A 15149-nucleotide genomic window follows, 5' to 3' on the forward strand; every position below is an offset into this window, starting at 1 on the left:
GCTATTCTGATGCGGTCACACTGCAATTAATCGATCGCCATATTGGCGAAAGATCGTGCGCATCGTGGGTGAAAAGTTCTGTGTTAAAATCGCAATAAATTGGATTGACGACGAAAGTAATGTGTTTTAACGGATTCGCGTGCTGAGGGATAAGGCTCGGCCATCCATCCTTATCAAATCCATGAGTTATGACACAATCTGGAAGCAAAAAACTACAATTTCGCTCAACACGCGCACCTGCGACAATCCCTCGTTCGTTTGTGTGTGTGGGTGTGCGGCTTGCGAGGTTTTCTTATTCGGCGTCGAGGTTTTGCGTTGCGTGTTTTTGGCCAGGACATTGGAAAACATCGGGACATGTTCAGGCCATGACGGTGGTGCAGTCAACAAATCCCAATCCCGGCGGACAAGGAATTTATATTTCCACCGTCAAGTCATTCGTCAGTCTTGTCACATCGTTACACTCATACTGCATACCGCTGAACTGTAAGTGTATTTGTGTCTGTGAGCGCGGGAGCAAGCGAAGGAAGAAGCAGAGCGTTGGTGGCGCAAAAAAATGATGTGAAACAAAAACAACAAAAAACAAGATGGAGGTCGAAACAAATGCAAAAATTATGACGGGAGCGCAACTGCGTCCTTTTCGGGTGATCCGGCGGACAGGAGCTGCGCTGCTCATTGCTTATCCTCCAATTGACGCTGATTAATGTTGGATTTGGCTTATTTTGTGCCAGCTGTAGGAAAATGTCTACATATTTATGGCCGGTGACTTGCAGGAGTGGCAATAACACAAGTGGCTAGAAATGGAAGGTAAGTAATTATAAATATTGTTAATCATGATTTCTTTAATAATTAATTCTAATTTCCCTTTACAATTGGTTTAGGGGGTCGAATTTTAAATCGATCATAATTAAGCCAATAATGCATACATTAATTGTCATTTTGGGTTTTATTAGGTAAATCAGTTGATGTTGATCAAGAGCATATGTACATATATGATGCAAAGGGTCGGAAATGACTCCTTCTCTGCGTAGCAAACATCTGATTAAAATTATTATAACCTGAGAAGATGTATACAAACAATTGCCATAAATATATTGGTTTTTCGTTCACTTACCTTATTTAGTGGTGTTGTAAAAATTGCTATATTTATTATTCTTTAATAACTGAGCGTTCATGTCTTGTTTTAGCCAATCGACTAGCCAGTTGGACACTGCTCTCGATCTTTTCCTCTGGAATCCAGTGTAAGCCGTCGCAAGTGTATAAATCAAATCAATCGAAGCCCTCAGTTAGCCTGGAATGCAAGATTCTCCTTGAGATGGCAAAGCTCCCCACACTCAGAAGGCAACTGCAAACTTCAGTTTCTTATTCTGGTGCGCTAAAACGTGTTTATAAAAAGTACAAGTTAATATTTATGTAATTCCACAGACAGAACCAGACGGTGGAGGAGATCATTACATTGACATATTCATGCGGAATCGGAATCGGGGAATTCCAGGGAAATACACATAAAAACAATGGAGCACGCGACCATGTGGAGCGGAGGATGGTGGCGACCCACGCGAGCAGTCAACCTGCGCCCGTGCCTTTGTCTTGAAAGGAAGGGAACCTCACACATCTTCCACATCGACCAGTTGTCGTCGCTTTTATCCGCAGCTTGGACACGGGACTCTGGACATTCTCTCCAATCGGAATGCTTATCAAGGGGCGCACTTGTAGCTGTCATAAGGCCAACTGAAATATTGGCAGCTCGAGCAGAGACCGAAACAGGAACGAAGAGGAGCGCAAACCCCCTGACAACGACTCTTAACTCTTTTTAATAAACTGGACAAAAGAGGCCCACTTCAGGTGGAGCGAAGCCACAGCAAAGGCACTAACAGAATTGCCCCAGGACTTGTCCTCCATCCATTTATCTCACTCGACGCCGCCGACGGCAGACGGCAAACGGCAAATATGGAAATTTGTTGACCTGGCCGCCCTTTTTTGTGTGTCAGACCAACCGCCACTTAAGGCCGCTTCATTAAACCCTCAGCGAACTCCCTGTCCTGGGCCAAGTGTCCTTATGTCCTGGGTGTAATTAATTTCTGCCACAGTCGAGTCGAGTATTTGAAAAAGCTTAGAAATGCGACCGCAGAGTGTAACAGGAATGGAAACGGGGAAACGTTCGCCGTCGTGCCACCAGGAGTAATTATAAAAAGGAGTTGAGTGGCGAGGATAATAGCACAAGAAGTTGTAGAAAAAATGTCTAAAGATTTAGCTTTTGAATTTAAAGAGTGAAATTGCATAAAAAAGGCTGTTAATAATGCAGAGAATTGCAAATGACAACAAAAGCAACTGAAGTCGTCCAAAAACTAAAGATTCATTAATGTGAGACCCAACTAAAGTTTAATGCTCTGCAACCGGCTTACAACCTAACCAAAATCAATATTTAATCGCCGATTTCGTCAATCAATTAACTTTCGGAACTAATTATAATAAAGTGAAACAACTTAATGGATCGTGAGCGCCCTGCAAACAATGAAAAAAAACGAGGAACTTCGGTCACCCAGGGAATGGCCTCCAATCAAAGTGCGGGTAAGTGAGCAAGCAAGCTAATCAGATTTACTATTAGGACTTTCCTTAAACCTGTCCGTATTGAGTTACCCCAAAAAGGAGTCGACCAGCAGAGACCCCAAAAGCTGGACTGTCCTTTATGGGCCTTTTAGGTTAATTGCTTCTGTTGCATTCCCTCCATTAAGCTTTGGTCATATGAGGTCATTGCTGCTTCATTCGGGGCGGCAAGCACTTCCTTATCCGGTGGAAGCCCGGAAGGAACAGGGGGAACTGCACAATCAACACACTAACGTAATACACGAAATTAGTTTTCATATATGCAAAGCCAAGGGTGGAGCCCTGGCTCAGAGCTGTCACCACCACCCCAGCTGAAGGCTCCCAGGCATCCGCCTGGAAGCGGACACCTGTGCGTGCTCGCTGGCAATTCCTCGTCCTGGTAGAGACAACAAAGGATTCGCGCTCAGGTAGTCAGAGGAGGTGGTGGAACTGTCAAAGTCGAAGTTGTGGCAGACATTTTCATAATTTTCACATGCTCAGGCAGACGGGAGTTTTCCCTCAATTCTGTCTCGGGCGTGCCTCTTAATTGCCCTGACTGGGAGCTGGGGGCTAAGAGCGGGGAGAACTGGTAATGCTATTTAGAGCCTGCCACGACGACTGTCACCTGCTGGGATTTGTGCCGAGTGCCAGAGTGCCTTGTCTCCAAGGTCGCTGTAGGAATTTTCACCACATTTTGACTGATTTTATTGCTTAGTTCTGAACTTTCACGTTTAATAATCTGAAGGAAAAAATTCGATATGGGGAATCATTGGTTTCTTTGTTAAAATCGTTAGCTTACAGGCTTTAAAAGTGTTAATTTCTGATACTGCCTTTCGAAATTGAGTTTCCATTTGTAAGAAATAGAAAACACTCGCCGTCCCCAATGATTGTTGAAGATGTTTCTGCAGAGCACGATAAGCCGTCCTCCAGTGAGGTGGGTGCGAAAATTGGAGTAGTTAGTGCCACCTCCGAGCCGTACACCTTCTGTGTCTTTAGGGAGGAGTCCCAACTGAATGTTATCAAGAGCCTTATCGAGAAGGAGCTGTCCGAACCCTACACCATTTACACGTATCGCTACTTCGCCTACAATTGGCCAGATCTCTGTGTTTTTGCTCTGGACAAGGATCGCTATGTGGGCGTGATTGTGTGCAAGCTGGAGATGCTGTGGCCAGAGGTTAAGCAGGGCTACATAGCCATGCTGGCGGTGGATGTGGCGTACAGGAAGCGGGGAATAGGGAAGGCTCTCGCTACCATGGCCATCGAGATGATGGCCGTGAAGGATGCGACCATTATTGTCCTGGAAACGGAGATAACCAACAAGGCGGCCCTGGCTCTCTACGAAAGTCTTGGCTTCATCCGAGAACGACGACTGATGAACTATTATATGAATGGTATGGATGCCTTTCGTCTGAAGCTGGTGCTCCAAGGGTCCTTGAAAATGCGCTCCACTGAAGATTAGCATTGTAAAAGGTGGTTGTTGTTTCTGTTTCTTTTTTGTTAATGAATGAATGCGACGATCTCACACATTTCTCTCTGTTTCCATTAGCGCCCCAGCGTGCTGCTACTCGAGTAGCCCCGAAGTCCTGCAGGACTCCTCAGTATCAGGTAGATGAAACTCCGCCCGCGTCTAATTGAGCCACAAAACAGCGGCGGTCGGGCGAAGGGATAATGGCTTCTCAGGGTCAATGTCTCGACACATTAAGGCGTACTTACTCGTCGCCTCGATAAAGGTTATGCTTTGATAGGTGGTCCTAAATGCGGCATTCTGTTTAGATTCGTTTAAACTGATTGAAGCAACGGCTAAAGTTCATAAAGAATGGCTGCAGTACTTATTCAGAAGGTCGGCATGTTTTAATTGCGATTGATTGATCGGAAAATGGTTCTTATTTTTGTTACAAAGTTGATTCTATTGGGTTACACTTTTTCAAAGGGTTTAAGGCGTCCATCTTCTTTTTTATTCATTGCAAGTCTTATTCAATATCAAAAGTATGGTTTTCTAAGCATAACTTTCTTTTACAAATATAACAAAATAGTTATTTGAGGTAAAAAGACCTTGGTGGAGCTTGTGGCTCCTTCGGGTCATCGCTTCCCTCCTTCAAAGTTCTCTTATGGAACATTGAACCCTCTTGCCAGTTCTCGTCGGAGGTCTTTCTGCCACAGATCGTTGATCTGTGTGATACTCACTCGAAACTTGCTACCAGCTTCCTCAGTTAGTTGAGTTCTGTTCTGGACTCTGGATCCGACGCTTCATTCCATACACACTTCACCTTTCCGCCAAATGTAAACAAAAACGTTCAAAGTCAACTTTTGGGCAGGTGGCTATCCCAGTCGCCGCTCCGGCGGAGGCCCCGAACAGATGACATGCAACGTTGTGGCAACATTGCGAACGGGAGCAGCAGCAGGTGGAGCGTGTGGAGCAAAGCGCTGATTGAGTTGCACCTGCCATTCGCAGAAACAAGCCGATGGAGAAGGGAGACACGGCGGAGCAGTTGGAGCGATGCTCGCGTTATTTATGTGGATTTTTCGGCTTGAGAGATTCAGCCAGCAGCAGCAGCAGCTCTGGATTCCGAGTCCCCGTTGCAGTTGCCGTCTGAGCCTGTCTCTGACCTCGTCCCCGATTGCTGTTGACATTGTGCCTGCATTTCAATTTGATGTCCACGCTCCTGTCTCCCATAAATCTTGCTCACCACAACCTGCCTAGACCGAATTGCATGGCGTTTGGGATTGCTCTGGAAGCGTGCCTGTCTGCACTCCACCCCCGAAGTTAGAGGCCTTATTTGGATATCTGGCACTTCCTTGTCCCCGGATAATTGTATAACTTAACTTGAAATTAATTGGCAGGTGCAATCAGGCATCTTTGATTGGGCTGCTGCTGCTCCTTCGCTCCCTCGATTATGCACAACAATCAAGTGCGATTTTGGGGAGGCTAAACCAGGATATACACGATGGGACTTGGCTCCTGCTGTTAAATTATTTAGTAACCTTATTAATGCTACTAATATTTACTTGGCATCATTTATTTGCCGAATTAATCAAGCATTTGTGATTTGGTCACGCTTCTTTGAGTCGGCATCATTAATAATTTGTATTTTTGGACCCCGAAAATTGTCATAATACCCTGGAGTTTGTAAGCAAGAGAGTTTACTCGAGGTTAAAAATTGGATTTAGTATTGGGTTGAATTAAAGCTGTTCCTCTTTCAGAACGCAGCTAAGGTGTAATTGCTGCAATGTACAAGCAAATTATGAAGGACTTCTTAATAAAGGGTACTTTTAAGTCGTTTAATTAATCGCAAAGTACCTAACGATTTAAGATGCGACGAAAAGTCCATCAAGCGGAATGCTTATTTCAAAATTCATGGACTTAGTCCTGCTAATCCGACAGGATTCTTGCTAAACATTGATGGGGCGGCATTGACAATATAAATCATTACGATATTCTTCTTCTGCAAGGCCTTTTTATATTTCATGGCTGTGTTTTCGATACCGAACTAGTTTTGTATATATGGAGCAAATATCGATTTTGAGGGGGGCCGAAAAGAAATCACCTCACTCCCGAACGGAGTACTCGGGGAGAGTTGGTATTAATTAAAAGAATTTCCCCAAGTTTTAGTTGCAGTTCCTTTCCTGTTAATTCTCCTCCAGCCAACTCTCTCTCACATAAATATATTTATGTGGAGCAAATATTGATTGAGGGGAGTTGCCGACCATTTCTTACCCTGCCACCCCTTAGTTATTTATGAGGAAAACGAGAGAATTTCATTTATAATTTAGACATTTATTTTTGTTTTCATTTTTTGTTCTTGGTTTATTTATTTATGTATAATTTCTTGTCTGTGTGTGTGTGTGTGCTGAACGTTTCCGCTTCCTATTTTTGGGTGGTGAATGGGGGCGTGGCATGTCTGTGGTTTTATATTATTGAGAATCGAATATGCTATCATCTTGGGCTCTGATTGCTTCTCGCAATCTCCTCTGCCCACAAGGATTCTATTTTGCCTTACGCTTAGCTGGCTTTACTGCCAGATTAGCTATTTTCATTCTGCGATTGCGATTTAGTTTAAATATTTCACTATTTGCATATGGATATACATGGCTATCTATCTATATATATATACAAATATATATATACTTCTGTGGCAATATGTCATATGTATTTTGACCAAAGAGATTAGCCTTTAAAACTGAAATGGAAACTGAAAGAGAAACGAGGGAAATAAAAAGGCTGTTTGGTTTTGTATTTAATGTGTTTCTTGAAATGTTTTTTGATTTTTATTCATTCTTTGGCTTTTCGTGTGTGTGTTTTTCATTCATGGGATTTATATTTATGTTTTTACAAATGAATTAGTTTGCGGTTGCTGTTTTTTCGTGCTTCTGTTTTTGTGTGAATTTCACTAAATTATTAAATAAATAAATAAATAAATAGTTGGTTTCGCTTGACAAAAATTAATAAACCCTCGCGCGCTGCCCTACAATAAATAAATATAATTAGTAATACTTTCGAGTGTGTATTTTTACGGGGATTACCATAAATATTTGCTCGGTTTAAGTGACTTTCGTTTAATTTAATTCGATTTGCTTAATTGTTGTGAATTGAATGGTTCTTTGCTGTGGTTTGCTTGGTTTTCTTTTTTCTTTTTTGCTGTTTGACTAGTGTGTGTGTGCGACTTAATAGTATTTACAATTTAAAACAATTTGTTAGGGGGCCTAAGTTAGTGGTACCTAAGAGCTACGCGTACATAGTCCGAGGGCAGATACTATTATGCTTATCGTTATTATGCTGAGTTTATACAAACAATATGTTGATACAGTTGATTCCTCTCCGATTCAGCAGCTTATTCAGAGTTAATTGCGGCAAATAAATAAATACATAATTTAAGAAGAAACAAACAGACACGGGCGATGGATAATCGGTTAATTTATATCATAGCGAGGGGCGATCTGTTTTGGAATTTTCCTGCTCCTCCTGCACCTCCCCCTCTTGATTTTCTTGAGTTTTACTTGGTTTTTACACGCGAAATAAATTCAGTCTTTGGTTCTATCACAACATTTGTTTACACGTTTCGACGCTTCGGTTCATTCTGTATTCTTTTTAGTCCTTCTTAGTATGTTCTGTGTGTTGCTGCTTTTTCCGAACTGAAAAACGGTAGCGATAACGATAACGGTAATGCTAACCGAAAAGCAAAAGCCAAACGAATCGCGAATTTAGTTTTTAACTAAATCGTTGAATGAACTTTCCTTTTCCACAAACTCTATGTCTCTCGATCTCTCCTGAAGCTGATCGGCGAGGATCCCAAAGATACTTAGGACACGCCCAGATCGTGCAGCAGATGCTGGGTTATCACCTCGCCCTGCTCCTCCATCAGCTGGGCGGTCACCGTGTTGATCAGGTTGAACGCAATGGCGAAGACGGTGAAGGCGCAGTAGACTCCTAGGGCCAGCCACCAGATGAGCTGCTCGTACTCCCGGTGACCAAAGTTCTTCAGCACCAGGAAGCCAATCGTGAGCCCGGCCAGAGCTCCGGTTAGATGGGCAATGTACGACACCTGGGGACCCTTGACGAAGGCTCCGCCATCGAAGTATTGGGTGTACAGAGCATATCCCAGATCGCAGGACACTGTAAACACAGCAAGGATAAAAGGTTCTTCAATTAGTTTGGTTATTCAAAAAATGTCCTTGAAGGTTCAAGGGATTCCAAGGATATATATACTTTTTTGTATGTTAAACGAAAGTGAAACTTACCAAAGATAACCACTGATCCCAGCTGCGTGGAGGCGCTCTTCATGTGCGCATAGTTTAGCGTAATGTTGGCCAAATGGGCGGCCAGAAGGGCATAAACACCGCCACTGGCGCCCACCAGGAACACCTCCGAGTCAACGACACTGGTGCCCAGGGAACCGGCAAAGACGCCGGCCATGTAGATGATTCCGATCCTGGCCGTGCCGTGCATCACCTCCAGGGGAATGCCGAAGAACAGCTGGATGACGATGTTGAAGCCCAGATGGAACCAGTTGGCGTGCAGGAACATGTAGCTGAAGAAGCGCCACACCTGCAGCCGGCGGTCCGGACGGTAGACCAGCACCGAGTCCGAAGGAATCGGAACGGGTAGCCCGAAATTCTGGGCGGGCATTGTGTAGCGGTCGTAGGCGAAGATGGCAATCTAAAATGGGAATAGAGAGTGGTGGAGAAGGGATTGGGGTTAGTTACTTTGATTTATGTTGTTGCCGTCTGGCACGCGACAGAGTCCGCGTCCGCGTCCCAAATAAAGTCTTATGAAAATGCTTAGGGCGAGTCCTGCCAACTTGGCAAGACTTCAAAAACTAAACTCATACGCCCCGTGGGCTGCCCATTTTCAGTGTTTGACTTGATTGTCGTGGCATCGTGCTACATTTTCTACTCAGGACATATCACTTCCAATTCCAAGTACAGTGGTTACTTGAGAATACTTCCTAATATCAGAGACAATAACGAAAATGGGAAACATTTTCTGCACTTCTTTCTAAATGTATCTTTTATGCCATTTTTGTTGTTGAAAGAACTGTATTAGTTTTGACAATTTCTAGTTACATCTTTTGGCATCTTGTGTTGTTTTCTCGTATGTCAAAAAGAAAAGTATGCCCTTAAAAAAGCTGTGCGAGTTTCCCTCTACTTTTTCCACATTTTCCTTAGCCGTGTTTGTTGTTCAACTTGTTTACAATCGATTTTCGGGGGCGCCAGCGAGTCAGACGTGGCAGAAAACGAAACAGAAACAGAAACAGGCACAGACGGGGCTGAGACAGAAACTGATGGAAAGTGCGCAGGGGGGGGGGGGGGAGGGAAACTCTGGGAAAACTTCCGCTTTCGGTATCATTTTTATGGCTCTTTGGGTTAAAAGTTTTCGCGGCTCCTTTGATTTAACGTTTTGGGGGAGGGGGGAGGAAGTATTTGTCTGTGTGCTCACCTCAATGATGGAGATCACCAGGATAAACCAGGGCCAGTGCTTGCGGTGCTCGTACTTGAGGAGACCCAGATCCTCCGCCTCCGGTAGGTGGTGTGTGTCCGGCACGGGATCCCGCTGCATGTAGATGTGCTCGCCCTGCCGCGTGCAGCACGTGCTGCTGGCCGTGCTGCAGTCTGTGTCGTAGGACGACGAGTGGGAGTTGGAGTTGGAGTTGGAGTTGCAGGGAATGTCAATGATGGTCTCCTTGGAATGCTCCTCCGCGGATGAGTCTGTGTCTACCTTCTCCACCGCCTCCTTCTCTGTCTCCTTCTCCAGCTCCACCTCCACCTTGGTCTCGTTTACATTCTGTGTTGGATGATTCTCCATTCTGACTACTTTTCTTGGCGCTGTCGAGACGAAATTCTGAAATGAAGCACGCATTAAGTGTGTAATTAATTAACTTGAACCGAACAATAAACAAAAATCAATTAAGTGCATAAATTATTCATAAACTGCAGGGCAGGGAAAACCAGGGGGGAGAACAATAAAAGAAATGTAGAGAGAGAGAGTGGAATTTTGTTTATAGCCTGTGGGACACGGACTCCGATTCCTTTCCCTTCATCTTGTTGCTTGCAGCAACTTCCTGGCTAAAATCTGGGTCAGTTTGGCTGCGCCTCCATAAAATTTGATGGGCCAAGTTTTCTTTTCTTCTAAATTTAGCTAACTGAACTATGGAGAGTAGATGGAGTAGAAGATACAAAAGTATCTCCCCTTCCCTCTTTGTTGGCATTACATAAACTGCACTTTCAGCCCTGAAATCATCTTCGCTAATGGCCAACTAATCGGCTAATGGCCGTGGATGGGGCATTATTGTAATTGGCAGCACAAATAGCTGGAAAGACATTTCCTCACAAATTATGTTAATCGCATTCGATTCAATTACAGTCGCCGCACACACAGCACCGCGCAAATCTTCTTAAATTCCTCAAACAATTGTTGAGGAGGCGGCGAAAAAAGCCAGGTTTTTGATTTTCATTGCCTTGCACAACAGAAAATAAAATCAAAAACGCGTTTGTCTCACTCCCACATGAATGTACATTGCAGGCAAAGACGGGGAGAGGCGGACTTACAAGGGGGGCTTGTAAATTCGAGTATTAAAATCGAGAAAATACAAATTAAATCAACTGGAAAGTAGATTACTTTACTTATTATTCTTCTTAAGAAGCTTCCTTTTCCCTAGCTGCCCCTGAAGTCTTTAAGCATCTTTTCTGTTTCTTTTTTTTAAGTTGCTTAACACACACACACACCGCTTGTGTGTAGCTGCCCACACAGCTCCGCTATCTCTCTTGCTTATTAATTAATTAATTTATTAATTTTAATTGCAGACACTGCACTGAATGTCCATGCGAGCATGAAAATTACACACACTCATTGCATGAGATGTGTCGAAAGTGGGTCCAAATACTTGGATCGTAATGAATTAATTCGCGGTCTGCTTTCCTTCTGTCCGACGAAGAATAGTTTCACATGACCCTCGGGGTAATTTGCATGATTTTCCGTTTTTGTTGCACTCGCACTCGCACACTTGCACCCTTAAAAACCCTCGAAACCCCAACGAGAAGGTGAGAGGGGAGGGGAGGGAGCACAAGTTGAACAAACTCATTAAGTGCACTTTGTTTCGTTTTTTATGCTGTGTACTGCCTGTGACAATTTCTATTGCAATTTGCAATCTGCAAATGTCTTTTGCTGCCATTTCTTGCACTCATTAAGGCCGGGGCCTTTGGCTTACCTTAGCTGTTTCCTTTGCTCGTCTGGGATATATTATTGTATTGTATCCGGTATCCGAAAAATGCCTTCTTTAATCCAAATAAGTTTAGTTTCTCTTGGCTTAGTTTATTGCCATTTCACTTGGCCACTTTGCTCACAATTTGGGGACCTTGCTGCCGCAAAATTCATTTTCGAGCACCACACACTCACACACAATTTCTCGTGATACAATTTAATTTTTCCTTCGAGAGATATATCTCCTCGCACACAACGCGCAGCGTACGACAATTTCAATATTTCTTGTTTCGAACTCTCGGGCTACGGGTACCGCGTGACGCTCAACGACGACTGCTGTTTCTGTTGATTTCGGTTCGGACTGATTGAGTTTATATGTTGGGCTTACCTTTATATATAGCACGTTTCTGTCCGACCCGGTTTGATGGGGACATGTTGAGGTTCGGTCGTACTCAAATGTTCGACGTTGTGACGTCACGCAGTGAAGCGATTCCCTAAGCAAAATGCTGTTGGGATTATAAGATGGATCGAACACGTTGTGTTTTCGTTGGCTCGTCCGTATAAGAGTTGCGCCTGTTGGCAGTTTGTGGATGCACTCGCCTGCAGCTCGAAGTGAGAGGTTCGGTTGAAGATTGGTTAATAGCAATCAATGAGTCACAGCATTCTCCGATTCATTACCAATGGCCAACATGCGTCGGGTCGCTTTGCGTCTCGGGCGATCTTCAGTGATCGATGTTAACTAAGCTGCTCAATGTGGCGAAATTCCAGCAAGCTTATTATTACCAGAAAGATATGTGTTTGTTTATTTATAGATTCAACTCTTTATTTTACAACTGATTTTAAATAATTTTACTTACTTACATTAAATATTATATGACTTTGTTAGATTTTTAGAGTCTAAAGAAATGGAATTCATTCTTTAAGATACACATTTATCATTACTAAGATTATTTGAAAAAATGGATTTTATGGCTTGCACAATATTGCGAAATTCAAGTTTAGGGTTAAATATAATCAAATTAGTCAAAATAAGGGGAATAATATAAATGAATTTAATTATCAATTGTGAAAGCAAAAGGTGTTTTTGCTCCAACTAATCATTTACGAATATACAAAATATTAATATGTTAGGATCCACAACAATTTAATGCTTTAGTCATTAAAAGAAAACATTACATATAAATATAACATAATATAGGTAATCTCTGTTTTTATACCTTTTCAGGGTATATAATTTTAGTCAGAGGTCTATAACTATGTGTATAAGTCATTTCCGACCATATAATCCATATATATTCTTAATCAGCATTAACAGGCGAGTCTTTTTAGACAACGTTGAGGGAAAGCAAATTTTTTAAATTTGTTCCAAATTTTACAAGGGGTTAAATCGTTAAATTTTTCAATAATTGATAAAAATTTGAATTTTTGTACATTTTAAATCGAGTATGCAGATTTGTTAACCTAATAAAAACTAGCACAGAAAAGCTTTCCGATTTAAAATTAGTGCCTTTTTGACGTAGTTATGAATTTAAAAAAATTTTATTTCATTCAAAATTTTGCAATAAATATGAAGATAAATATCTACTTAAAATATGGTATTATAATTTAGTCAGAAGCTTATAACTCTGGAAGGAGTCATTTCCGAGCCTATAATCAATATATATTCTTGATCAGCATCAACAGGCGAATCGTTCTAGGCATAAAGGAAAGGAAGATATTTTTTGGCCATTTTTTCCAATTTTATAAATCTTTAAATTTAATTTGGATAAAAATTTGAATTTTTCAACATTTTCAGTTGAGTATGCAGATTTATTAACCTACTTAAAACCAACTCTGGAAAGCTTTCCGAATTAAAATTAGTGCCTTTCTGACGTAGTTATGAGATTTTTAAAATTTAATTTCTGGAAAAATGTTCCTATATGTGTAAATATAGACAAATATCTATTTAATATCTATCTAATTTTAGTCAGAAGAATTATGACCGATTTCCGATTCGCTCCTCTAATTTCATCGGAAATTGCATGAGTATATAAACTTCGTCTTCCGGAAGATAGTTTCCTTGATGGTGTAGCTTAAATGTTGGTGAAATAGTTGGCAGCTGGTTTTTGGATTCCTTTCTTTCAAACTAAACCTTTTTCGTTTAGAAATCTCACTTTGTTGACTGATTTAATTACATAATTATTTAAGCAGTCCCTCAAATTAAATAGAAAAGTACAATCAACTTTAAAGCCCTCTCATTTCACGAAATTAATTAACAGCAAAACCTAAAAGGTTCTTAATGATTGTATGGTTTTTGTACCATAATAAAACTCTAACAATAGAGGTTTATTTATTTAAACATAAAGTCCCCACAAATAGCTTATTTTATTCGAAGACGTTTTTGGTTTTTGGTTTTGGGGATTTCTCCATGCAACTCTTGGCCCTGGAACGTGCCGCAGTGGCAGGTGAACCGAAATGCAAATCGATAATGCAGAACATGTCCCCGGGACTCGAATTCGATACTAAAACGAAACGAACGGATTCCCCGTCTGATTCTTCCTAATTCCCGGTAAGGGAATCAGTAGAGATCACGGTCAGGAGGTTTTGAATTTCACACCTTTCCACAGAGATTGAAATCGGTAGCAAAAATAAATATTTATACAAATTATTAGGCGGAGCGAGAGGGCCTAAGCCGCAGTCGGAAGGAGGAGTTCGCGGGAAAGGTCACGACCATGGCATGTTGCACAAAAGGAGTAGCACGATGATGATGCTTCCTGGCCAAAGGATCAGGCTTGCGTTACGTGTTTTGCATGATAAGCCGGGAATTTACACAGATCCGATAGATAGCATAACACACAAACTGTCCTCGCTGCCAGTCATCGTCGTCGCTCCTCCTCGGGGAGGGAAGTTCTCAGGCGAGCGGAGGAGAACTCCCGCATGAAAAGTGAAAAGGAAAAGTCCGTATGTCCTCCTTCTGCCCCGAGATTTATGATGACTTTTTAACATGTGCGTGCAACAGGTAAGCAGGCACAGATACAGATACAGATAGAGCTACTTCTAGAGATACGGATATGGATGCGGGGACACACAAACAGCTAACAGCAAACACAGTTACATGGCCATGACCAAGGCACGTCATCAACTTCATCTTCGTCGTAAATCCTTTTTTCCCACGTTCCCTCAGGTTGTGGTGTCTGTCCTCCAGCCATCCATCCATACATCGCTGGCTTTCCATTGTGCCAGACACGCATCGCATCGCATCTCTCCAAGGGGACCCAGTCCTCATCCTCATCCTCCGTCTCTCCTTCTCTTGTCCATAGCTCTCTTTCTCTCTCTCTTAGGCAGGGCAAGGTCAGCCGCTTAAACACAGGTAACACACAATGTGGGCCGCGAGGGCGTGGGCGTGGGTGCGGGCGCGGGCTTTTCCCACGCAGGACGTTGATTCCTGGCCCGCGGGCCGGGAAATTCCTCAAACATGTGCTCAACATATGCGAGTTGCTGTTGGAATCAGGATTTTCCGCGCACTTGCTTTCCAGACAGCAAGGTGTTTTGTTTCCCGGAGTTTTGTTTTGTGACTTGTTTCCGCAAGTTCCGCCAAAGGTTTCGCGATGTGTGTGCGAGTGTGTTTTTCCCCTGTTTGGTTTTCCTGGATCCTGTCCAAGGATCCCGCCGACTAATAATCGGCCAGGGGCGCGTCTTTCAAGCAGCTTCTTAGAAGGCACTGCACTGAAGAGAAATCTGCTCAAATGTCTTTACGGTAATTCACACAAGGACTCACTCCCGAAAGTCCTTTGGTTAAAGATGAAAAATATGCAACACCTATTTTCAGGGTTCTGGTTGTTTTACAATTTTAAGGAAACAGTCTCTATTTGATGGGAAATGTTAAGAGGTA

General features: G+C 42.6%; 2 protein-coding genes and 1 long non-coding RNA gene across 5 annotated transcripts in view; 2 read left to right on the forward strand and 1 right to left on the reverse strand.

Annotated features, from left to right (window-relative positions):
* The first annotated feature begins 39 nt into the window (after window positions 1-39).
* The window catches only part of LOC110178802 (uncharacterized), a 139249-nt gene continuing 124139 nt past the window's right edge, over window positions 40-15149 (forward strand). The window contains exons 1-3 of the long non-coding RNA XR_015270157.1: window positions 40-804; window positions 1185-1367; window positions 1423-2568. This is a non-coding gene — a long non-coding RNA (uncharacterized LOC110178802). The remainder of the gene's footprint in view (window positions 805-1184; window positions 1368-1422; window positions 2569-15149) is intronic.
* Window positions 3131-5784, forward strand: Naa30B (N(alpha)-acetyltransferase 30 B). 3 transcript variants are annotated; one of them, XR_015270158.1, is made up of 3 exons: window positions 3135-4053; window positions 4130-4423; window positions 4899-5784. XR_015270158.1 is itself a non-coding variant. In XM_020946055.2 (2 exons), the coding sequence occupies exons 1-2, from the start codon at window positions 3480-3482 to the stop codon at window positions 4040-4042; spliced, it is 501 nt and encodes a 166-aa protein (XP_020801714.1). In that variant the 5' UTR covers window positions 3131-3479; the 3' UTR covers window positions 4043-4109. The 3 variants fall into 3 exon arrangements, 2 of the variants coding, with proteins under 2 accessions (XP_020801714.1, XP_086682089.1); XM_020946055.2 differs by lacking the exons at window positions 4130-4423; window positions 4899-5784 and having other exon boundaries at window positions 3131-3517; window positions 3580-4109; XM_086825963.1 differs by lacking the exons at window positions 4130-4423; window positions 4899-5784 and having other exon boundaries at window positions 3135-4109.
* On the reverse strand, window positions 6811-11646 carry rho (rhomboid). Its single transcript, XM_020946052.2, has 4 exons — window positions 11286-11646; window positions 9518-9919; window positions 8320-8737; window positions 6811-8194 (listed from the first exon to the last, which is right to left on the reverse strand). Exons 2-4 carry the CDS (start codon window positions 9881-9883, stop codon window positions 7881-7883), a joined length of 1098 nt encoding a protein of 365 aa, XP_020801711.2. The 5' UTR covers window positions 9884-9919; window positions 11286-11646; the 3' UTR covers window positions 6811-7880.

This window comes from Drosophila serrata, unplaced genomic scaffold, assembly GCF_035046125.1.
Source record: "Drosophila serrata isolate PLE 108 unplaced genomic scaffold, ASM3504612v1 contig_116, whole genome shotgun sequence".
Classification (NCBI taxonomy): Eukaryota; Metazoa; Arthropoda; class Insecta; order Diptera; family Drosophilidae; genus Drosophila; species Drosophila serrata.